The sequence below is a fragment of the Miniopterus natalensis genome, chromosome 11 (assembly GCF_054644295.1).
Source record: "Miniopterus natalensis isolate mMinNat1 chromosome 11, mMinNat1.hap1, whole genome shotgun sequence".
Classification (NCBI taxonomy): domain Eukaryota; kingdom Metazoa; phylum Chordata; class Mammalia; order Chiroptera; family Miniopteridae; genus Miniopterus; species Miniopterus natalensis.
In genome coordinates this window covers 44679183-44705358 of record NC_142091.1, presented here as the reverse complement: position 1 = coordinate 44705358, position 26176 = coordinate 44679183, and the positions used below count along the sequence as shown (strand labels likewise).

At 38.4% G+C, this 26176-nt stretch overlaps 1 protein-coding gene across 2 annotated transcripts in view; it reads left to right on the top strand.

Annotated features, from left to right (window-relative positions):
* The window catches only part of SBF2 (SET binding factor 2), a 313031-nt gene that overhangs the window by 242308 nt on the left and 44547 nt on the right, over positions 1 to 26176 (top strand). For both annotated transcript variants that reach the window (XM_087821725.1, XM_087821727.1), the window contains exons 18-27: positions 4023 to 4184; positions 6042 to 6304; positions 8094 to 8266; positions 9442 to 9515; positions 10988 to 11183; positions 13861 to 13988; positions 15140 to 15315; positions 17881 to 18026; positions 20274 to 20472; positions 25897 to 26093. In XM_087821725.1, the coding sequence (XP_087677851.1) occupies positions 4023 to 4184; positions 6042 to 6304; positions 8094 to 8266; positions 9442 to 9515; positions 10988 to 11183; positions 13861 to 13988; positions 15140 to 15315; positions 17881 to 18026; positions 20274 to 20472; positions 25897 to 26093 (1714 nt within the window). The remainder of the gene's footprint in view (positions 1 to 4022; positions 4185 to 6041; positions 6305 to 8093; positions 8267 to 9441; positions 9516 to 10987; positions 11184 to 13860; positions 13989 to 15139; positions 15316 to 17880; positions 18027 to 20273; positions 20473 to 25896; positions 26094 to 26176) is intronic.

The following is a 26176-nucleotide window of genomic DNA, read 5'->3' as shown; positions in this document are numbered from 1 at the left end:
TCTGTCTTCCTTTTGTTTGCCTCTCAAGACTAGGCACTTTCAAAGTTCATCAGAAAATACTTGGAAATTAACTCTTAAAGTGACTAAATATCTGGACTTGGTCAGGCCAGTGTAGAACCATAAAGGGACTGGCTGACACTGTCCCTGAGCTGCATAATGAGGCACACTTATATTCCAGTGCCAGAACTGGGTAGGAAATACCCAGAAATTTACACCGTGAATCTTTGTATTCTGCATTATTCCTTCATATTTATGGCATCAGTTCGGCCAGCTAGCTTTTTCTCCTGAAATCTGGTTTGCCTCTGAGCTCCCTAATTGGAGCCTTGGGCCTGGAGAGCAAGCATGTCTGGCCTTAGACAGGCCTCTCATACTGATGTCTTAACCTTTCCCTTGACCAGCTCATCTCTGAGATTATTTGTGTCCACTTATTTGGATTTGAATCTGGCCTGCTGGTTGGTGAGCCCATGAGTTCATTCTCCATATCCTGTTCCATGCTGGGTTTCCTTTGCATGCTCTGTGGAAAATGAATGGCATTTCTTAATCCAGTACCTTCAAGGCTATTTTTTCTAGATAAGGAGGGAAGTCAACACATTCTTAAGCATCTCAGAATTGCATGGCAAAATATCACTTGTTTCTTTAGGACAGGATCATAAGAATCATTATGAAATGTAAAGTAAATATTGTTGCCAAAATTGAAGGGAAGAGAGATGTCATTCGACAACAGCATTCCCTGCCACCACCTCTCTCACACTCTTAGTGTGGATTGAGTCTCATCTCTGCAGAATAAAAGGTCATGAAACTAGAATGTGGGCCATTTTGAGAAACAATCGTGGGAAAGTTTTTTCTTCAAATAAGTGATCAAACTCAGGAGATAGTTTTATCCATAGGAGCTTATTTTCTTTGTTTACTGAAACTACTACTACTATCACAGGATATACTGAATCCGAAACCCTAAACAGTCTCCTTGCACCTTTCTCTAGATACTATAGTTTTGTTTTGTGGAATATCTTAATTGCTGACCTGTCATGAGTTTCCGTGTCTGAACATTGCTGACCGGTCATGAGTTAACTCGAGTCTGCACTTACATTAACTTAAGTAATTTTAAATACCTTGCTGACAAGTCACAAGTATTCAAGTGCAGAAAAGTAGCTCCTGGGCAAGATCTGGCTTGAAATAGCCGGTCAGCAAGGTGTTAATTTTTGTATCTTACAGAAATGATATAGAATAATGGAAAGCCTTATTGCTATTCCATTCTTTCTATCCATCTTGCTGTGTGACCTTGGGTGAATCCATTTTCTTTATAGGGTCTCTCAAATGTACAGTGAGGACATGCACTGTTCACCCAGCTAGACTGCAAAGCTCCATTTTTTGCAATTCGTTTCTGAAGCCCTGATGGAATCTGGGCAGAATAAGGTGCTACTGCCCTCTGCTGGTCCTAAGAACACACCTGACCATCAGTGCTGTGGCCCAGCCTGCCCTCACAGCCAGGGACACAGTGCCCCATGCTTGCGGTTGAAAAGATATAGCAGGAAACCACAAAGAAAACAGGCAAATATCATGTCTGGAAAAATAGCAATATTTGAAGTATTTGAGAATTAATGATTTTTTTATGCATATATAAGATGCCATAGTCATTTGTGACTGTCTTGCCACCAAAAAGTATTTATCCTTTAACCACTTCACCCTGCTGTAATTCTCACCTAGTAAACAAGCTGTGGCTTCTGACCCTTTGGGCCATTGTCACTCTCTTTTACACCATTTTTCTGCCTAGGAGCGTATACAGTTCACTTTTGTTCAAAAGATTTAGGCAAGTTTTTACAATTCATTTCTAGTTTGTAAATAAACAGGAAGATGATAACTGGTGTGTGCCAGTGAAAGTGAGCATGCAGCATCAGGAAGAAACACTAAAGAGAAAGGCAGGGCTTTGGTGTACTCAGATTCCTGTAGAGATGCCAAGTTGCAATAAAATTTATAATTAATAACTTCTGTGCGTGGGGATGATTCTAAAAGCACTTTATGTGAGAACCTGATACGGATTTGTTAAGAGCTGTTTTTCTGAGCTTATATACACTGACATAATTTTAAAACTCTAATATTTTAAGAACTGCTGTGTTACATTGCATTCGTAAGAAATGGTGCTGCCTCTCTCTCAAAGACAGTTGAGAATTATGTTTTTATCTTGTTTGAATTTCGTGCCTTTAATCTCTCTTTCCAAAATAGGCTTGTGCACTGCTTCAAGGTCATTGTTGGTCCTTAGAATGCTTAGGGGCAAAAAAAAAAAAGTGCAACCCACATCCCATCTTGAAAGGGACTTACAGATGGGATACAGAAGTATACAGACTCTCATAGGCAGATTCATAGCCACACCACTGTTAGCTATGCCACTTCTAGCATGCATTTCATGGTATGTGTGGTGCCTATTCCAGTTCTAGGTTTAGTCAGCTTGCGACTGAGAAGGAAATTAGCATGTATTGAACATGTAATTTTTACTAGGTATCTTATACATCTGTTATGCATCTCTTAGAAATGAACCAACTTTTGCTACCTGTTCTGTATATTACCTTAATAGTAATCTTCAATACCCAACATTTCAGAAGAAGAAAATTCAACTTATTAAAATGCTTCCAAAGAAAGCTTTTAGTATCAGAAACTTTAGTTCTACTCACAGAAACAAGGTGAACTCGATTCCAAAGAATAAAATTATCAAAAAGTGTAACTGGTGAGAATTCTACCTGCTGTTTCCTGAGAAATGATGGATTAAAATTTTTTGAAGCATCTTTTAACTTTTAAAGGTGAAAGCAAAGGCTGCGGGAAGACAGCTTACGTCAGTAACTGAGGTCCAGCACTGTGAACCATCCGTAGCACTTAAAATGCAGACGCATTTGAGATCTTGCTCCTCAGATGTGTCGTCAGTTTGTCTCAAATAAACTCTTATAAAAATTCAAATAAAATAAAATGTATTATTAATTGAAATCATATCAGAGGTTTCAAGGCAGAATATTACTTTGGGAAACAAAATCCTAAAGTGCAGGAAAAAAACACCAGACAGCAGTGCTAATGGGTATTTAATGTATTTTGTGATTTACTTTCGGTTCCTTTGCAGGACAGCTTGGTGTAGTAAAAGCAGGGGCTTTGGAACCAAGCAGACTCTGGGCTGTATGACTTCGGTCAGTCACTCAAACCTCCCTGAACTTCTGTTTTCTCTTCCTTAAATTGGCAATAATAATGTGCATCTTATAAGATTTTTAGTATTAAATGAGATGCATAAGTATTCATGAAGTTCCTCAAGTGCCCGCAAGAGTTAGTTTTCCTTCCCTCTGTCGTTAATCACAGAGTAAGGGTTACTGTCACTCTGTAGCCCAGCAGGAAGTCCTGGAAAGGAAGCTTTGGTTTGAGATTACCTTCCCATACCCAGACTTGGTTACCAGGAAATGCCCTTGAAGCCAGGACAGTTGCTAGGGAGTATATAAGCCAGGCAGCAGCCTTGGTGGGGCAATCAAGGGGTAGAGGGAACAGTAGGGAAGGTGCAGTTACTCTTGAGTCCCAAGTTCATGATATGCCCTCATTCTCTGTGTAAGGCTATAGGCTCTCTCACATTTCAGTTAGTGCCCCCCCAAAATGCACTCTAAAACCAACTAGAAAAATTTTTTAATTAGCTGAATTTTATTATGTGTTCTAACTGTAATAAAACTACCAACTCTACAGTACCTACTGTGTTCATGGTACAGTGCTAGACACTTTTCATATATTCTCTCATTCATATAATAACTGATTTTTAGCTGTTACTAAAATGTTCATTTTAATAAAGTGACTGAGACCTTAAAGGATTTCTTAGCAGGCCCAAAGTTGCCAGTTAAAAAGTGAGTAAGTTGCTGGTTGCTAAGCTTATACTGCCATAAGATACTGTTTAGAGAAGTCCTTGGAGCACATCTGTGGCTAACTGTGGCCCCTGTAACCTTCTGAACTATCATAACTCTGCCAGCCCCATGGTGATGGATATTGTATATTGTGTGTTTTCATAGAAACTGGCCCCCGGAGTCAACCAGTTTGCTTACACCTGTGTGCAGGACCACCCCATTTGGACAAATCAACAATTTTGGGAGACAACCTTTTACAATGCAGTGCAGGAACAAGTTCGCTCCCTGTATCTCTCCGCCAAGGAAGACAATCATCTGAAGCAAAAGGTAAGAGAAAAGAAGAAAGGTATACATGTGTGGTTCTGGGGTCTTGCCTTCAAGAAATGTTTATTTAGATATTACCAGAGCAAGAGGAAATCTGGCCACTGTCCTACTGGTGTATTTGCAGTTCACTTTAGTGGGTACTATAGGGAGCGTCTTTCTTCTTTTGGTTTCTGACATCATATTTTTTTCCATAATAACTTCTCAGTACAGTTTTTTAGCACTAGAATTATTTTATTACATTTTAATAAGTAAGAATTCCCTGGGAACAATGATAGGAAATTGAACAGAAAGAACAAACCTAAAATACCTAGGCAGATATCTGTGTGCCATTAATTTCTTGAAGAAATGTCAAAATAAAGTTAATTGACTTTAAAATAAATGTAAAATTCCTTAGTCCTGCTCAAAAGTATGCCAACAATGAATCTAGGTCTTTTTTTTTTTTTTTTTGTAATATTCTATAAGTTCCTATATATTTTATAAACATAAAATATTTTTAAGAAAAATATCCAGAAAATATTTAAAAGTAGAGAAATTTGTTTTTAATTTGAAAGAGTAGTTTAAATTTTTCTGAAATTTTAAAATATTGTCATTAGCTATGTGGTTTTGGGCATTTCATGTTACGTTCAGTCTTATTCCCTCATTGGTAAGATGTGATTCCAAGAGAGTTTAATGTCTAATACCAATAAGTAAAGCACATTGAAGAGTGCCTGGCATGCAGTCAATAACAAATGTTAGAAATGTTCACCCTCATTAATTGAATGAGGCTAATTAAAGGCCAGTTGTCAGTGTGGATTCGCTTGAAGAGTAATTTTTCATTTTACACTGAAAAATTAGCTGGGCTAATCCATTGCTGCTGATCCTTTCCAACATTCTCTATTTTAATTTCACCTTCTATTATGTGAGATAAAGGAACCGCAGTATCTAACGGAAACTACACAGTAGTATTCAAATATTTATGTGCCTCGTAAATTTAAACATATTGGTGTAATATTGAGGATATAAGCCCAGAAATTTTAGTAATAAATAGCACTATCTGACATCTAGCTGATACTCCAAATTATTAAACTCAGATTTTTCTTTCAAAACACCAAATGCAGTTGGGTAAGGATAAACACTATTAGTTTGAGGTCATGTTCCAGAAATAATTGGGCTGGTGGGGTGCTTTTGACAGTTTTTTAAGCAGCCATAATGCAAACATTGATATATCTCAAAAGCATTCATAAAGCAAACACATGTCACAGCTTCAGTGTCCTGTATTCTAGGGCCCCCCCCAGGTTAGGTACAAGTGAGATTGTGGGTGGACCAGCTCTTCACAAGCTATAAAGTGCTGTGCAGATGTCAGTTACTGTTATTGTTTAACTCCTCACCCTAACTAGGAAACCCCTCTTAAAAATCTCATAGTCACCCGTATTCTCATGTGTAATGTTTGACTCCCACATTTACAAGGAAATCTAGCTTTATATTTTGACTTTTGGTCATTCCATCTCCTCCCAAAGAGCAGGAAAAAAGAAGCACGTCAGAGTATTAGTAATGATACTTGAACGTTCATACCTGAGCGTTTATAGGTACTCAGGTTAATAGTTTGTTATAACTGGCAACCAAAAAGGGACGGAGCCGTAGAGATTGTATCCATCTGTGCTTTACTGCTCTCCCTTGGGTTTGTCACTTGGTTCCACGCAAGGCCTCCTGGATCTGGGTCAAAAAGAAGACTAGGTTTCGTTTTGTTGTTGTTATGTTTTGTGTATATGTTTTCATCTTTGCTGATACAAGTATTTAATAGATGAATTAGTAAAACTTCTTTCATGTTTTTTGAAGCTTGTGTGAAGTGTTGGATTTGGATTGTGTCATTTTGTTCTTTAGGACAAGCTTCCTGATGATCATTATCAGGAGAAGACAGCAATGGACCTGGCAGCCGAGCAGCTCCGTCTTTGGCCTACTCTGAGCAGATCCACTCAGCAGGAGCTGGTACAACGGGAGGAAAGCATTGTCTTCAGTCAGGCCATTCACTTTGCCAACCTCATGGTCAATCTGCTGGTTCCGCTAGACACAACTAAAAACAAGCTCCTAAGGACATTGGCACCAGGCGACTGGGAGAGTGGGAGCAACAGCATTGTTACAAACAGGTACCGAAATGTGGACCCACAGAGACCCTCCTATTCTTCTTGGCTTAGCAGAGAATTCAGCTGTTTTGGACAAATGTTGCTGTACATATTTCAGAAATGAACCACTTTCAGACTTGCTTAGCTCCTTTCTACTAAAAGACCTTCACTCATCGGCCTGTCCTTAACCACCTCCCATACTCTCTTCCCCTTCGTGATCTGATTTTTCCAGTGTCTCACCCATTACCGATCCAACTCTTCAGTTACTTTTTGCCATAGTAACTTACAGAAGGCGCTTGGGGAAATTACTCATGAACTCCTTCCTTCTTGCTAAAGTGATTACTTGTTTCTTGGCCCTTTTTTCCTCATTTATCCCTTGCATTTGCCTGTAATCATGTCCTCAGCCATGCCTTCCTCTCAGCCCTGCAGCAACTGTTCATGCCACTGAGAATGAGTCCCTTGGACTGCAGGGCCTGACAGGACCTGACCCCTGGCCACTGCTCTCACCTTATTTCCTATCACTTTTCTTGTCAGCCAAACGTATCTCCCTGCAGGGCCTTTGTGCTTATCCCACAGTCGGGACGACTTTCCCCGAAATAGTCATAGGAGTCACTCCTTCACTTCATGTAGTTCTCGGCTCAGATGCCGCCCGGAGAGGCCTTCCTGACTCCTCTGTCTTAAGTAGCACATCCATCACTCTTTCCTACCTTGCTTTTTTCCCTTTGTGACGTTTTCTACAACCTGATTTACATAGCGAGTGGCTACAGCTCCTGAGTTCGTTCATAATTTGGGATGATGTGGTGCCATATTCGCTGCTTAGCTTCACTTTAACACTGGATTGGAGGAAAGAGAACTGAGTAGGTTAGAACAGGCGAATGCGTCTTTTTCATGATTAGCGAGAAGTCTCAAGGGAGGCAGAGGAGGCGAGCATTTGTTGAGCAGTGGGAACTAAATAAGCAGCAAGGGCAGGGACTGAGGTTTCACATCTCCTCCACTTCAGATTTATTCCCTCCTCTTGCATGATTTTATCACCTACAGGAGAAGGATGGTTTCAGAGTGACCAAAAGGGTCATGGTGCACTCAGAGAGAGATAAATATTGACAAGAGAAGGGTTCATAGGACAGTTTGGTTCTTCTATTAGGAAGAATGTGCTATTTGATAGAAAAAGTTCTTCTACTTTGCCTACCAGGGAACATGTGCCCCAGCTGCCAAGAGCCAAAAATAGCTGTGTTACTTTGGCTTGGTGTGGTAATTAACTTAGGGGGACAAGTTTTTCTAGAAGGTTCAAGAACCAGTGAAAGAGTCCCTTTTTGCTTTATTTTCTGTGGTTTCTTTTAGGAGAATGAGAGAAGGCATTCCTTACCAAAAAAAAAATCTGGGACCAACAAACAATCCTGATAGTAGCTTCCAAATGTAGGCAAGTAGAATATCCTGTTTCACCATATCACTTATAAAGGAGTCGTGGCTGTAAATGCACCTTCTGCTTGAGTAGACATCTCTTTGAGCAAGTTTAAATTGCCATGGAGCCCAGCCGCCAGCCGGGCGTGGCTCAGAGGTTGAGTGTTGACCTAGGATCCAGGCGATCAGGGTTCGATTCCCGGTCAGGGCACATGCCCGGGTTGCGGGCTTGATCAATGACTCTCTCATCATTGGTGTTTCTATCTCTCTCTCTCCCTCTCCTTTCCTCTCTCTGAAATCAGTAAAGATATATATTTTTAAAAATAAATAAATAAATTGCCATGGAAATTGTGATATAGTAGTAATTTGTCATAGTCTGAGTACTGACCATGATTTCTTTTCTTGACTTTCTTAGTATTGCAGGAAGTGTAGCTGAGAGCTATGATACAGAAAGTGGCTTTGAAGATTCAGAGAGTAATGACATTGCCAATTCTGTTGTGCGTTTCATTACCCGATTTATTGACAAAGTCTGTACAGAGAGTGGAGTTACTCAGGATCACATCAAGAGCCTTCATTGCATGATACCAGGTAATCACTGCAGATATTAGAGAACCAGAATATTGGAGATAATTAAGTAAGAATTGTTCTTATGGGTCTACTTTTCCCAGCACAGCAACCTGTAATACTTGTCTTCCATGTATTTTAGCCATGCTATGTACAGTCTTCTCTTGGTATCTGTGGAGAATTGGTTCCAGGACACACACTCACCCCTTTGCAGATACTAAAAGTCCATAGATGCCCAAGTCCTTTATATACAATGGCATAGTATTTGCATATAACCTACGCATATCCTCCCATATACTTTAAATCACCTCTAGATTACTTATGATACCTAATACAGTGTAAATGCTATGTAAATAGTTGTTGTCTGTATGGATTAGAGGATAATGACAAGAAAGAAAGTCTGTACATAGTCAGTATAATTGCAACCATCATAGACCTAACTGCATAATATACTGAGCAGCAATGTAACTTTTTAAAAATATGGAGAGCTGACTGCACTTATGTTCTGATTAGTTTTTTTCCAATATTTTTAAACTGTGGTAAAATATATATAATGTAAAATTTCCATTTTAAACCATGTTAAGTGTAAAATTTAGTGGTATTATTTACATTCACACTGTTGTGCAGCCATCAATATCTGTTACCAAAACTTTGTCATCACTCCAAACAGATACTTTGTACCCATTAACAGTAACTCCCCGTTCTCTACCCCCTAGCTCCTGGTAACCTCTAATCTACTTTCTGTCTCTATGAATTTGCCTCTTCATATTTCCTATAAGTGAAATCATATGATATCTGTCCTTTTGTGTCTGGCTTATTTTACTTTGCATAGTGTTTTCAAGGTTCATCCACGTTGTAGCAGGTATCAGAACTTCATTCCTTTTTAAAACGGAATAGTATTCTATTGTACGGGTATAACACATTTTGTTTATCCACTCATCTGTTGATGGACACTTGCACTGTTTCCACCTTCTGGCTCTTGGGAATAGTGCTGCTATGAATATTCACATACAAGTATCTGTATGAATTCTTGTTTTCAGTTCTTTTGGGTATGTTCATAAGAGTTGTTGCTGGGTCTATGTTTAACTCTTCGAGGAACCACCAAAATATGATTCACTTTTAATTCTAAAATATCCAGAATTTGTTGCAATTCTGCTTTTTTTGTGCTCTTTCATTTTGAATACTCTGACTCGTCCTAGGAATTGTCGCTATGCACATTGAGACCCTGGAAGCAGTGCATCGAGAGAGTAGAAGACTTCCACCTATACAGAAGGTAATTATTTCAGACCACATACTTTCAGGAAATAACATCTCTTCTTAAAAACAGCAATAATAGACTCTTGAGCCCCTGAAAGTACCTTCTCCTAACCTTCCACAGAGACCAGCTCCAGTTTTAATGGTACATTAAACTTGCAGAGGATTTCATCATGTAGCTCCTCATAAAAAGGATAGTGTTCAGCAAAGGAGCAATAGGAACCTCTTGTTGAGTTGCTTTTATAGGCAGGGCATAAATTATAAACATTCTAACTTCCAAGCCCAAGCCAAGTTTTTATGCCCTGCCTACTTTCAAAAAAAGGACTTAAGGCAATTACCATAAAAAACACTAGGTTCTTAAATCTGTATACATTGCGAGCATCCATCACAAGTATCTGGGAAGTCTATTAAAAATTTAGAGTCCTGAACCCTACCCCTGCTTCCTGATTCCTTATTTCCCCACTGTAGTACCCAGGACTCAGCCTGAGAATCTGTACTTTAACAAGCCTCACAAATGGTTATTTTGTAGCTAGTCTGGCACCAGTCTGTGGATTAGGGTTCAGGACTCTCTTACCTATACAACAGAATTATTAAAAATAAATTCAGAATAGAAATCAGAAGCCAGGTAGGTAGGAAAGATAATCCTATTAGAAATCTGAAACATAGTGGTCATTATGCTTTGGCTTTACATTTATTTAGCTCTGAGCTTCTTGGAGCCAAGAAAAAGATAATGCTGATTTATTTCATTTTTACTGCTTATTTAAAAGGATGCATATGAGATCTTCAAGAAAGATGGATTTTTTTTCCAGTACTGAACTCTTCAGAGGAGTGTATCATGTGGTTTCATATTTCCCAAGATGTGCAAATGTTCATTACTTGGCCATTTGATGTGTTAATCTTCGATAAGGGCCAAGAAGGGTGGTCTTTTTAAAGATGCATCCATTTTTTAAAGTATTTGTTTTTCAGTTTACAAACATAACTGTTCTTTGTATAAAACTGAAGCATTAAAGAAATACACATTGTACAAAGTAAAAGTCCCCCATGGTCTTCCCTACCCCCACCCTTAACCATGATAACGCCACCTTTAACAGTTGGTTCATATTCTTACAATTTTATTTTCTTTTTCCAAAAAGGGGATCATAATATACATACTGGTTTGCAACTTGTTTTTTTCCTTAACAGTGTATTCTGGATATCATTCTATGTAACACATACAGATTCATCTCATTTTTTAAATGGTTGCATTGACTAGATGTTTCAAGCATTTTAGTAATTTCCAGTGATTTTCCTTTTAATAAGCAATGCTGCCAAGAATCTTTTCACATTTGCATGCAGATGTGACATTTCTGCCTCTTCCCAAATCTGTTTTCTCATTCTGGCTACCTGGGAAGTCTGGCTCAGGTTTTTTAGATCTGTAACTGGGAAGATAACCTTGTCTACGTGTTGGAAACCCCACAAGAGTTATGTTTCACATACTTTTTTTGTTGTTAGCCCAAGATTCTTAGGCCTGCTCTACTGCCGGGAGAAGAAATTGTTTGTGAGGGTCTTCGAGTCCTGCTGGACCCTGACGGACGAGAAGAAGCTACTGGAGGCCTCCTTGGGGGCCCACAGTTGCTGCCGGCAGAAGGAGCCCTGTTCCTTACCACGTACAGAATCCTGTTCAGAGGGACGCCCCACGATCAGCTAGGTATGGCCCGTGTTATGCCATCAGAACATGGATATGTATGTGCTGCATGAGGGTTTGATTCCATCTGTATACAGTGATTTGCAGTTCTTTTCAGATTCACAGTAAGCCTTTTACTTTAAACGCTTACTGTGAATCTGAAAACACAGCTAATGTTAATTTGGATCATAGATTCTTACTTGAAGAACCAAGGGTAACTTCTTAACAGTAAATTCACTGAAATGATCATAATTTCATTGGCTGCATGTTGCTATCTAGGAATATTCACGGTATCTGGCTGCTAGCAGTGCCCCTTGCTGCTTGGCCCCACCTTTCTGAGCCCTACAGTTAACTGTAAAGCTGACTTTTTTTGGAACAATGTGCTCAGCCTCCCAGGGTTGTACAGCACCAACTAACCCCACCTCCCTCTGATCCCATTTCAACTAACTCCATTTGGCTCTTAGCAGACAACTTCTGTTCACTAAATTCCCTCAACTTCTGTTTCTGTTTTCTACCACCCTATATAATCTTCTGTATTAGAAAGGAATAGCAGGTCCTGTTGAATCTGAATCATCTTCTTAAAAATCACTGTTTGGTTTTAATCTGGTTGATGGAAAAGCATGTTAGGTTTAGGTAAAACTATTGGACTCCAAGTCAAGAAGCTCAGGTTTAGATTGTGTTGACTGACCTTGATATCTTAAGTCTCCTCATCTCGCTAGGGTTCAATTTCCCTGTTATAGAATGAGGGAAATGAGCTTGGTTAGCGATAATGCAGTGGGTTCACAACCTTGACTGATGAATTTGAATTACCTAGAAAGCTTTAAAAAAAATACACCAATTCTGGGCCCAACCCTCGAACAGTTGATTTCAAATCTTAATTAGGATTCTAAGAATGAGAGACCTAGGCCTCTGTGCATTTGTAAGCCCCAGAAGTGATTGTGATGTATACTGAGGATTGGGAACCATTGGAATAAATGGTCCTCATCTGAAATTACTCATTCAGCAGCATTTGATAAGTACCTACTATGTTCTATGCATTTTGTTAGACAGTGGGATTCAGACTATCTTTAAATGTAGTGTCTTTAAAATCTCACAGTTGTGTAATTCCTTGTATGGATAGAATCTGGATGGTTCACTATCTTAGTCATAAAAGGTTGCTTACTATATAATAAGCAAAAAGCTCATATATTTCACTAAATAAAATGAATCTGTAGGAATAGTTGTGCTCATTTTGAAAAAGAGTGAAAATAGAGCAAAATTTTTTAGCCCTCTCCAGTCATATTATTATACATAAATTACATTTGTATTTTAAAGCATATGTATTTTTAAAAGAAACTATCCAGTACTGTGAGCTCAATGGCCATAAACATACATATTGGGCATGTAAATATATGAGATTCTTGGTCATTTAAATTGCTCTAATTTATTTTGTTAAACAAAGTAATGGTATACTTAGTGTGAAAGCTTGTATTGTCCTGTTGTTTTATACTGTCAATGTGGGTGGTAATTTCACATTTTAGGAAAATTATTTTTATTAGAGAAAACCTTTTTATTTGCCTCTTTTAGTTTATTTCTTTTTTTAAATTTCTAATTTAATATTTCTCCTTTAATGACACATAGAAATCTGATGATTTTACGTGTGTTATATAAGCATAGGTTGTTTAATACAGCCATGAACTTAAATTGTATGTGCATCCTGATTTTGTTTAGCCTCTGGGTATGAGCTCAACATAAGAGGATAATCAGAATTTTCCAGGTTAGGAGTTGATGGGTTCAGGAAGGAGGAATTCTTACGGTAATGAGTGGATAAGTGTGTGCACTTAAGTCGCATAAACCTAGTTCAGATGTCACCCCCTCTGGCTCACTAGCCAAGGGGCCTTGCCTAGTGTTGCTCCTGTTCTGCTACTGGTATGGCTCCTCCAATCCAAACCTCCTCTCTAGTCACAGCTCACCTTCCCTCTCACTTCCTCCAGGAATCATTCTAGCCATCTAGCATGCCAAAATCTCCCCCTTCCCAAAATATTTACAGCCTGTCCCCTCACACCTAGGAGCTGATCGCATGTTGTATTCTATGTGTGACTCCTGTCCCATGGGAACTGCGAGCTCCCCAAGGGAGGCTTCACATGTGACACTTCTTTCCAAGACTCTCATGTCCGTAATGTCAGATACTTGATAAATAATTATTTATATTTTCCCTTTTTTGCTTTAATACTTAAATGCCTAAAAATCTTGGGCCTAGGCCCAGTCCTACATTTTCCAAAGGCACACATGCAATACAGCACCTTTCACCACACACAGAAGCACACTTAAAACCTTCTCTTTTGTTGTATTCTTACATTAAATATCATGTATTTTCAGTATTTGAAAAGATTTCTGTTTTTCTGTATAAAACCTATCCTTCCTATAAGATTGCCTTAAAGCAGGGGCTCTTGTGTGGCACACAGGGGTTGGGGAAATAGAACAAAGGCAGGCCGGTCATGACAGTTCCTACACCCTGGGAAAGGATTGTGTCCCGAGAGTCGAGGCCACGCAGTAACATTCATGAATGTGATTCTGGAATCATGGCGTTTCTCTCACTGCATTCCTGGGCATTGTGCTCCCCAGATGCATTTCTCCAGCTGAGCCTAATGAAATGAGCAGCAGGGATTCTAGAAATGAGCTGTAACGTGCTGTTGCTGAGTCTGTGCCCTTTCTCCTGTAGTTGGTGAGCAGACGGTTATGCGAAGCTTTCCGATTGCCTCCATCACCAAGGAGAAGAAGATCACAGTGCAGAACCAGCTGCAGCAGAACATGCAAGAAGGACTGCAGATCACGTCGGCATCCTTTCAGGTATCAGAAAAGGGAGCCATTCTTCTAGTACTTAAGTTTTCTGCAAATGATGTCATGGCCACTTTGTGTGGTCATGCGGTTAGCAGCTACTGGATGAGGAGGAGCAGAGGGTCCCCGAGGGCAGTCTTCAACCCTGAGCACATGAATGGTCTTGGGCTTAATCCTTCATTTCCTGCGCCCTGTGGCCAACTTGGAGACCAACAGATTATCTGTCAATACTTAGCGATCTTAGAGATTCTGACACACACAATGGCCTCTTGTTCTGTGCCAAGTCATGCCCCGGTTTGTGTGTGATAAAGCCTTTATTTACATAGAAAACAATCCTCTTGGCATCTGTTTCAGCAGGAAACTCTTTGTCGCTATTCTGTGGAAGAAGTAAAATTCTGATAATTATGGGTAGGGTTAAAGTACTATTAGTACTAAGTAATCTAAAGCAAAGGTTTCCCAGGAAGCTCTGGACATATCAGAATGTGTGGCATTACTGATGCAGACCAGGCACAGGATGCATGTCCTTTTCTTAGTTCTTCCCTTTGCTATTCTTCATGCTTTGTCTCTGATATCTCACACTTCCAAGAGCTCCAATTCTTGCCTCAGTCCTTCCAGTCAAGAAGCCCTCCCTAGTTCCTCCATATGCTCATTGTGAAATGTGAGGCTACAGATCGCTAGGCTCCAGACCTCCCATCACCTGAGAGCAGTGACTTCCTAGGGATTTCTTCACTGTTCCAACTGCCAAAGGCTCTAAATTAGAATATTGCTGGGCTATACTGGTTAGGATTCCAGTCACATTGAATTTTTTCCTACTGAATTTATAGTATCTCTGGGTAGGAAGAGACCTGGTTAGGCCATAGTGAAGGATAAGTTTTCACTTCAGTCACTGTAAGTTAATTTCCCCATCTCATCATAGAAAAGATAGTCTGAAAGCAACCCAACTTCAAGATACATGATTTTTCTTGCCAGCTAATCATCTATGTCAATTAAACCTTTCTAAGCCATAATTTTTATTTTCAAAGTTAAAAAATTGTATTACATGATATCCAAGGTCCCTTCAGCCTCCAAACTCTTGCCATTGAATATTGTTATTTTCTGTTTAGTAATTTGTGGGGAAACTATATGGAAATCCTTAATGCTTCTAATGTATTTAATCTCTCCAGTTGATTAAAGTAGCATTTGATGAGGAAGTGAGCCCAGAAGTAGTAGAGATCTTTAAGAAGCAGCTGATGAAGTTCCGTTATCCTCAGTCCATTTTCACCACCTTTGCTTTTGCTACTGGACAAACTACCCCACAAATCATTTTACCCAAACAGAAGGAGAAGAACACATCCTTTCGGTAAGCAGACAGCCCGGTTTCTTCATTTCAGCCCTCCCATAGCTGACTGTCAGGGGAAGTGACCGTTCCTCTGGGTCAGGTATAAAGACTGCTCTTTCTGTGTGCCATTCATTCTGTCAAGCCCGTTGAACCAAGCTCAGAAAGCAGCTTTGATATCTGTAACAAGTTTCAAAAATTGAAAGCTACAAGAGGCTTGACTACCATGTCTATTGCTCATGATGCATTTTTAGAATGTGAAATTCTATTTTCCCCTTTTTCTATATTGATCACTTTCTAATTGCCTTTGAGCAATCTATTCAGCTTTCATTAATATCCAGGCCTAGTAAACAGTTTTGCTTTGATCTAAAGATTAGAGCCTTTATTTTTTATTTTTGTAACTTTTTGTTTTGATACAATTTCAAAATTTACAGAAAAGTTACAACCTAGTACAAAGAATTCCTGTATCCCCTTTACCCAGATTCACAGTTGTTTATATTTTGCTCCATGTTCTTGATCACTCTCTCTCTCATATGTATTTTTTCTGAACCATTTGAGTTATGTATATAACGCCTCTTTACCCTGAAATACATCAGTCTGTCTTTCCTGAGAACAAAGACATTATCTTATATAACCACAATACAGTAATCCCAACCAGGAAATTTAATTGGTGTAAAACTTTTATTTAATGGAGTCCATATTCAAATTTTGCTGATGATTCCTCCCTGGTACGCGATCCAGTCCAGGATCAGGCATTGTATTTAGTTGTCTTATTTCTTTAGTAGGAATCCTTGTTTTCTGATGAAAATTTTTAGGAATTTATGTTATGTTTCAATTATTACAAGGTAACAATTGCTGTAAAATTCTCTTCAAATAGTGATAAAATACAGGGGCTAATATATCAGTTCTTTCTTTTTTTAAAAAAATATATCTTTATTGATTTCAGAGAGAGGAAGGGAGAGGGAGAGAGAGAGAAACATCAATGATGAGAGAGTCATTGATCGGCTGCCTCCTGCACGCCCCCAACTGGGGATTGAGCCCGCAATCCAGGCATGTGCCCTGACCGGGAATCGAACCCCAATCGCCTGGATCCTAGGTCGACGCTCAACCGCTGAGCCACGCCTAGCCGGGCTATATCAGTTCTTTCATCATTAATCATCTGGAATTTTGGCATCTGCCAATACAAGTTACATATTAAGGAGTACTCCGCAGACTTTGGAGAAAAAAGGTTTTCCTTGGTCTGAAAGGCTGGGCGTTATAGAGGAGTTGTTCCTGACAGTGTATCATTTCTCAGTTGCATAGCTAGCCACCTGTACCACTTGACAGGTGGTGCTTAAAGGACATCACACGTATCCAGGTGTGATATGTTGAAGCATGAACAGCTTCCTAGATATTTAAAGGTGAACCAGGCATCTTGTCTTAGCACTGTGGAGTCACAGAGGAGCCTTTGATAGTATCCCAGCCCTCTATGGAGGAAACAAAGCTTTTGTGGTGTTTTATGTGTAGAAACTATCAGGGGAAAATTATGTATACATCTGTATATAAAATTAAGCTTATTGTATCAAGCTTATACTATCCAGCTACAAAAGAGATATAGCAATTTAAAATTTTTAAATATCTTAGAATCATCTTGAGTATATAAGACGAGGGATAGAGCTCTAGTTGGGAAAACTTTTCAAACGTCACACTGAGTTTAAGTTATACCTGAAGTGATTCACAATAGGCTTGAATTTAGGAAATACCAGTATTTTATGATTTCTAACAATTATCTAAAATATGCTTCATAACTCTCAAATTTACATTTCAAATGACTAAAGACAGAGTCTGGTAAAACTTTTTGACAATAAAAGAATCCTTGTCACTTTTCACCAAATGGATTATAAATACTCTACCCAGATTTTCTATCAGCAAGAAAAGGTAAACTATTTCAATGAATGGAGTACTTCTAGGTCCATGTGACTTACATACAAGTTTCCCTTTAATTAAAGCTGATTCTCAAAAGGATGCTCAAATTTCTGATTTCTTAGTTTTTCTCCTCTCAAAAAGGGGAATGGTTTAGTCTTTTCTATATATGAAAAGGTTTACAGTATCAGGAGGTAGGACACCAGACGTTGCACTTAAAACATTTAAGATGTAAGGTGTCGACAGTTATAATTGCCCTATGATCTCTGAGTTAGCAGAGAGTGCAGATCAGTAGGAGGGCAGGCTGGCTGTCCTCGCAGGACTTCCACAAGCATCATTTGTGTACACTGGTGGAGGCAGTGGCGTGGATAACCAGAGTGGGTTAGGGGCGTGCTTGACCAAAGAGCCAAGCTGAGGCTTTCAGATTGGGGGTGATTAGTAGTTTGTGTCCCACTCTAGGGTCTTCCACTTTTGCTTAAAACATTGTCCTGATGACAACAGTGTTTTATTGGAAATTAGTCTGCTGCCTGTGAAAAGTAATCGAAAGAAGGAGAGGCTTAATGAAGGGATGGACAATACTAGTGGCTGTGGAAATGGAGAGGAAACAAGTTGACCTACGGAGGTATCAAAAATATAAGTGGTATCTTCCTATTAAATTGACATTCTCTTTGGTTTTGTGACTTATAGCACCTTCTCCAAAACGATTGTGAAAGGTGCCAAAAGGGCAGGGAAAATGACAATCGGGCGTCAGTATTTATTGAAGAAGAGGACAGGGACCATTGTGGAAGAGAGAGTGCATCGCGCTGGGTGGAATGAGGAAGATGACATATCCGGTATGTGCAAACTTGCTTTTCCTTCATGAATCAGTTTCATTCCTTCTCCGTATGTGAGTCAGAGTAAGAAGCTAAGTCATAGGTGCACTGAAACCTGACACAGAAACCTAGATCTCAGGAGGAGATTGGAGGCACTTATCAGCTTCTTGGAACTAAAAAAAAAATTATTTTCCCCAGCATCCATGGTTCCCATAAGACTTGTTAAGTTATACTTCTTTACTAAGCCCCTGGAGCTGGTTGGCTGTGGTTCTGTGGGTCTCGCGAAAGGGCAGAAGAAAGAAGCCCCACTGCGTAGGAAATGTAGTTATAAAGTGTTCCCTGTACCTCATTGTTACGGAATAAGACTAAGGAGGTAAGGACAGTGGGCATTCAAAGTTGAAGATTTGGGGTTTGGGCGAGTATATTGTGGATGCTTTTAATCAAAATGGAAGACCTAAGATGAAGGGATTCTTAGATGATAAAAAAAAAGCCTACTAAATATTTAAAAGGACAGCATCTGGGAAGCTGAGATACTTCTCGGTCAAGAATATAGAGGCAGAAAACTAGTAGCAAAACATCTTATTGACTGTTTCCTATTCCTTACCCAGTATCAAGTATGCTTATGGAATTAACGCTAGAGAGAATTTGATCTAATAGAGAGGCAGGATACCATCGTACCCCTTTCCTTCTCGGGATTTTAGAATCAGTTACCAGTGCTTATATAACTACAACATAATAATAGTAATAATAATAATAAAGAGGTCTCATCTTGAGAGAGATCACTGGCTAAAGGTCTCCATGTTAGCAGGGTACCTGCAGGCTCACCTCCAGGGCACTGAGAAGGCTCACCATCACGTCACTCAAGTGGCCATTTGGTGGAACCCTGGCCTCCGCACAGTCACGTGGAAAGCCCTAAAATATTATTGCTACCCATCAGTATTGACTCTTCTAATTCAAAGTTTTTATGATGTCATGGAACAAAAACTATTATTCCATCATAGTTATTCCACCAAAAGACCAAATTATATAATGCTCTTTGCTCCTCTAAAAATAAAAGGCAACATAAAACTGATACCTGATAATATTTTTGCATTGTGAGGTTCACACACTAATACACAAAGTTGTATATCTGTGGTATTTAGAGGGATGAACTGTTAGGTTTTTGTTCTTTTAATGGAAGAGAGAGTCATGTTGTTCCCTTTGACATTATAACTTTGAGTATGTTTCCAAAAGCTTTGAAAGCTTTAATTTGACTTCCTTACTTTAAAAATAAATAAGAAAGTAAACTCGGATGGTTTTTAACAATGGAATTTTTTTTAGTTAGAACATGCAGTACCAATTAGGAGCCTTGGTGTGTTTTTTTAACCCTCCCTAAAATACTTGATTATTGGGTAAATTCTTCCACATCTGAAATCTTAAAGGATTCATAACCTGTGATTGCAAAATTGTGAGGGAGTTTCCCATGTATTATACCACATCCTCTGACAAAAATATTTCCACAAAAAGCATAATTTCTTCATACCTCTCTAAGAAAGGTCTTTTCCCACTGGTAAACTCCTGCTTAATCTAGACATTTCTAATAAAAGTTTATGCTCTGAAAAGTTAACTGAAACCTGGATGATGAGTTTGTATAGTGTACATATTAAAGATTAATTTTACTGACGGGTTAGCCTCTGACAAAGGTGAGTGTTCATTCCATAGAGTCCTAGATGGAAATCACTACATTTTGGCATTAATAAGCAAGCCTGACTGAAACAAAATTATGGGTAATGAATTCAAAATGGTATTGTTTTTAGACATTTTGGTTAATTCTGCTGACATTTTGAGTCCATTGAGCTCCTGATATTTTATTTTTTTTTTTTTATAAATTTTTTTTTTAAAATATATCTTTATTGATTTCAGAGAGAGGAAGGGAGAGGAAGAGACAGAGATAGAAACATCAATGATGAGAGAGTCATTGATCAGCTGCAGCCCGCAACCCGGGCATGTGCCCTGACCAGGAATCGAACCCCGATCTCCTGGATCCTAGGTCGACGCTCAACCGCTGAACCATGCCCAGCTGGGCCTGATATTTTATTTCTTGACTATTCATTACTGTTCGAATTTGACCATAATGAGTCCTCCTAGAAGTTACATGATTTGTGATATACGTAGACCTGTAGCCATAATATAAACCTCTCTTGATTTATGGATCCTCTTCAAAAGGAAGTTTTTAATCTTCCCCTTGGAGCTATATCATTTTCTCAAAACCCGTTTCTGCCATCACAGTTTCAGATGAGAGTGAACTCCCCACGAGTACCACTCTGAAGGCCTCCGAGAAGTCTACAATGGAACAGTTAGTGGAAAAAGCCTGTTTCAGAGACTATCAGCGTTTAGGTTTGGGAACCATAGGTGGCAGCTCTTCTCGCTCAAAACCAGAATATTTTCGAATCACGGCCTCCAACAGGATGTATTCGCTCTGCCGGAGGTAAGCGTGTTGGGGGGCTCCAAAAAGAGACCTTTCCTTCTTCCATTTGAGTCTTTAATGGGCTATTTGCATCCATAGCCCAGAGAGAGAGAAACGTCAGAAAATAGGAGCAGGGTCTCCAGGGACAGGAGTGATTAAGGAACACTTTATGAAGCATGCACAAGCACCTCATTGGCATCTCAGAAGTGCAGTTACATCACTGGACAGTGCCTGTATTAGATCAGAAGGTGAAAGGTGACGAGTTTTTGTCCCTTTACGAATTTCCCTTAGTTGTCTTTCCCCATTTGCCTCTCTCCTAGCAGGCGGGAAGACAGCTTGGAGTAAGAATAGGGTTTGCCCAGGCAGAGAGGAAAGATGAAAGCCTGCCATTGGTCAGGGGTCTGCAAACTTTTTCTTTAAAAGACCAGGTAGTAGTACATGTTTTCAGTTTTGTAGGCTGCATGGTCTCTTGTTACAACTTCTTAACTCTGCCACAAAAGCAGCCTTTGACTATAAGGAATGAATGGGCGGAGCCAGTTTGGGCCCACAGGCTGTAATTTGCTGACCCAAGTGTAGACAGGGTTTTCTCATGCTATCTAACTAGAATGTTTACAAGGGCTATCACTTAAAGAATGTAAATGAACACATTTTCTTTTTTCTATTCTTATCTCTTGCTCTTTTGTGTATCTGTTAAGCACTATGCCATGCTTTATATTTTTTAAAACTATATTTCCACCATCCACAAATTCAGTCATTCTCATCTCCAGGTAAGTTCTTTTATTTGCATTTATAAATTCCTGATTTGATTAAATAGAATAATTCTGCGAAAACACTTTGTAAATTGTAAGCCTTGTAAGTATTTTAGAAAGTTGTCTTAATGTTACTATTAGTTTCAACCCCACTCTTCTTGAAGAACTATAAATATCTCATTTTAAATGACAATTTAAGTTTACAAACATTACCAATGTGAAACTTGAAAAACAAGTTGGGAATATATCTTGAGATTGGGCCAAATAAAGAATTTGTATTAAGTACTGGAAGGTTGAGATTCTATTAAGAATGCAGTATTTTCCTGGGTACTTTGTTCTTCTAACTAAATTCTCTTTGCAGATTAGTATACATGATAGTATCAGGGTATCCTGCTGTTTGGGAGGTTTGCTATCAAAATCACTCCTGCCAGTGAGAAACAGACCTCATTTATCATTGCAGTCTGTCAGAAACAAAAGAAAATATTAATAGACCACTTATTAGAATACTTGTTATAAAGCATTTGTAGTGATATAAAATAACATATATCCCTCAAGCTATTAGAAGGAAGGAAATGAAATAATAAAAAATAATCCAAAAGAAGGCAAGAAAGGAGAAAAAAGAGAACATAGAACAGATGAAACAAATGGTAAATTTAAATGCAAATATGTTAGTAATTACATTACTTATAAATTGACTAAATGCTCCAATTAAAAGTAAAAGATTATTTGACTTTTTTAAAGCTTTATGCTGTTTTTAAAGGCTATATCTAATATACAAGAATACAAAAAAGTTGAGAGTAAAGTATAGAACCAACCCACCATGCAAAACTACTAAAAAAGCTGTTGTAATTGTGTCAAAGTAGACTTTAAAGTAAAATTTTACTAACAATAAAGAAGAATGGTTCATAGTGACAAAGGTTCATTTCACACAGGATAGTTCATTATAACCAACTGGAGTTTATTACAGGAATACAGAACTGACTTGACCACTGAAAATCAATCAGCGTAAGTTGCCACATTAAAACAACTAAGAAGGAAAATATAAGTTCATCATATACAGAAAAGAATTTTATAAAAAAAGGTTATATAAAATGTAATATACATTTATGACTTTTACAAAAATAACGTTTAACAAAAGTTTGTTTAATGGTAAGATATTGAAAACTTTTACTCTGAGACCAAGACAAAGATGCCCACTGTTACCTTCTATTTGGTGTTGAACTAGAGGTTGTAGGACATGTAGAAAGACAAAAAGTAAATAATAAAAAGTATAAAGATTGAAAAGAAAGAAACAAAATTATCATTATTCACAGATGACCTAATTGTATGCATAGTAAATCTGAAGGAATCTACACATAAACTTTTAAAATGAATGAGTGAATTTACTAAGGTCACTAATAGAAGATCATTATACAAAAATTAGTCCTGTATATAACAAATACAAATAATTAAAAAATGAAATTTTAAGTAATGTTATTTTGGCACTGCTGGTATTATTTAGAGTAGCACTAAAAGCATTAAATACTTAGGAATAAATCTAAATAAAGGTATGTAAGATCTCTACATGGAACAGTCAAAACAATATTGAGGATCATTAAAGATATAAATAAATAGATATTTCATGTTCTTGGATTAGAATACTTGACACTCCAAAACTGAAATTTATCCAAAAATTGATCTATAGATTCAATATAGTCCCAAACAAAATCCCAGAAGAATGTTTAAGGAAATTGAAAAGATGATTGTTAAGAATTATATAAAAATGCAAAAGGCCAAGAGTAGTCAGGATAGTCTTATAGAATAAAACTGCAGGATCTTTTAATAATACTACAAGATTATTTTATAAAGCTACGGTAATTAAGTCAGTATGGGATTGGCACAAGAGTAGATGAACAGACCATTGGAGCAAAATAGAGAAGATAGAAAGAGCTCAACATATATAAACACTTGATTTAAGATAAAGAGAGCACTTAAGAGCAGGGATAAAAGATGTTTATCAATAAACTGTGCTGGATATCCACACAAGAAAAAATAATTTTGGCACCATACACACAAAGCATTTCCGTATGTCTGTAGATCTACATATAAAAGGTTAAAACAATAAAGCTTCTGAAAGATAGGAGAATCCCTTCATTACGCTGAAGGAGAGAATAACTTCTTAGGACAGAAAAGGCAGTACCCATAAAGTAAAAGATTGATAAGTTAAGAGAGTGAAAAGGCAATAAAAATGGCAAGAGACCAAAACAGGCACTTCACAGAGGGGTGGGTATCCTGGTAACCAATAAATATCTGAAAAGATGCTCAACCTATTAGTCTTCAGATAAATACAAATTAAAGTCCCAATGAAACTACTTTATACCTGCAAAAATGGCTAAAATGTAAAAGACCAGCAATTCAAAATGTTAGTAAGAATGTTGAACATGTGGAACTCTGATTTATTGCTGGTGGGGCTGTAAATTGGTTAAACAACTTTGGAAAGTTGTCTGGCAGCATCTACTAAACGTCTGAACATCTATTAAACATATGCATAACCTGTTATCTGCCACTTCTACTCCTAGGTGGGATAGAATTTCCAATAGTAATGTATATGTGCTCCCAAAAGACATCTACAAAAATGTTCATAGAAACATTTTCTTACATAGTCACAAACTAGGAACTCAAAATCAACAGAATGAACAAATAGTATAATCACATATTAGGATACTATACAGCAATGAAAATGAACAAACTACAGCTACATGCAATAGGCTGGGTGGGTCTAAAACATATGTTGAGTAAAAGAAGTTAGACCCAAAAGAATGACTTTTATTGGTTCTTTTTTTCTAAAATTCAAAAACTCATCCATGTTGTTGGCACTCAAGGGTAGTGATAATCTCTGAGGACGTGTGGGAAATAGTGGTCAGGAGGAGACACAAGGGAATCTTCTTGGATGCTCGTAATTGTCCACTTCTTGACCTAGGTGGTAGTAACATGGATTTTGTGTGTGTGTTCATTTATTTATGTTTTGAGCACTTGTATGTGGAAACTTGATTTAAAAGTTTCCACAGCAGCTTCTGAAGCCCGGTCTACCTCTTGAGGTTTGCTTGGAAGCCCAAAGCTGATAGCTCTGGGTAGTGGGTAGGTTGGGTGGCAGGGTAAATGGATGTGTCTTTCATTGTTAAATGGGACTGGTACTGAGAGTAGCCTCTGCTGGTCTTCAGGCTCAACAGTATTTGCCTCAGCACTAGTGGTTATCCAGCTTTCACTCAAGCCTATGCTTGGGAGCTGGAAAGTTTAGATCCTGTGTATAGCAGAGCATGGCATATGGTGCTCATGTCCCATGGAAGGGGAGGGGACAGTCCACAACAGGGGAGAGGAGTGAAGGGGTATACTGGTTCTCTCCCAGTTACTAAAACAGCCCCGAAGCCATTAAGCAATATTCCCTTATCTAATACACAAAATCAGTGTGCCTAGAAACAACTGGGGGGAAACAGATATTAAAGTGGGGTTAGAAATAGAGGGCCCAATAATGGAATTGTTTTTCCAGTCTTCATGAGTCATTATGTCTTTATCAGTTTGTGGGGCTGAAAAGCACAACCTGTAACTTCAGAATGCTTCCAAGGTATCTCTAGTTGAGTATAGAAAGTTAATCTGGCATTCACTGAAGTCATTGAAGGTTACAGTTTACGTGACCATAAACCAGATTTCCTCTCCCTCCTCTCCACTGGTTTATATCAAGATAAGAGATTAGAAGTTTTGGAAATAGTTGTGGTGGTTGCACAATATTGTCAATATACTTAATGTCAACGATTTGTACACTTAAAATGGTTAAAATTTTAAATGTTATGTTAGGTATATTTAACCACAATTTTTTTAAAACGATGGAATTAGAGGTTGGGAGGTTATTATCAAGAAATCTCTTTAGTGTAATCTAACTAAAGGAAAGAAATTACTCTGAAACCTGCCTTTCTTCTTATACTTACTAATCTAAAAGCAGGGTACTCTTGTCTGTTTATTTTCCCAACATCATATTTGTAATTTTATGAGCTGATCTTTAAAAAATATCATCAATGTGTAGTGTTAATAAAATATTTAAACTCGTTTTGACATTTGAACATATTGTTCTCATACCAGAAATCATTTGGTTTTATTTTTAATCCTTTCACCATATCAGGCAGTCTAATATTAGAGTACTCTGTTCTCTCTTCATTTCAGGAGCCTAATGAGGTGACAGTTTGACTTGTCATCCTCATAAAGTTGACATGAATACATTAATCTTACAATCTTTCTTTCAAGTTGACAAAAAGTGGTGTGTAAGGCAAGGGAGATCATCAGCTTAAAAGAAGCCTTTTAAATAATTCTACATAACATTTCTATTTTCTAAGCTGAGGTTATTCAGGAAAAGTCTGTAGTATTAATAAAAGGAGCTTATTTTTAAAAAGAAAAGGAGGGAGGGAGGAGGGAGGGCCGCAGATTAGTGGATGAGTTAGCTGTTTTCACCATTTATGCCTTTTCTTCTCAACCCCAGAACTGAGTTCCATGTTTGAAATATGTGTCTTACCCCTCAACCAATGTTTCTGAGTCCTAGAAAATGACTGTGCTAGTATGATATTAATGTTCTTATATTCTCTCTCTCCCCCCATTTCTTTTCCCTTCTCCTCGCCCCATTTTCCCCCCTCACCCACCCAAACCATTCTCTTCCCCCATGTCCCTGAAGCTATCCTGGCCTTTTAGTTGTACCCCAGGCTGTACAGGACAGTAGTTTACCACGAGTAGCCCGTTGCTACCGACACAGTCGCCTGCCCGTTGTATGTTGGAAGAACTCGAGAAGCGGTACCCTGCTCCTCCGGGCTGGGGGGCTCCATGGAAAGGGAGTAGCTGGTCTGTTCAAATCTCAGAACTCCCCTCAGGCAGGTAAGCATCCCTCTGCAGCACAACTATGTTCTCACTTCAGAGTACTCCTAAAAATAAAAGAAGTAAAAGCTGGGAATGCCAGC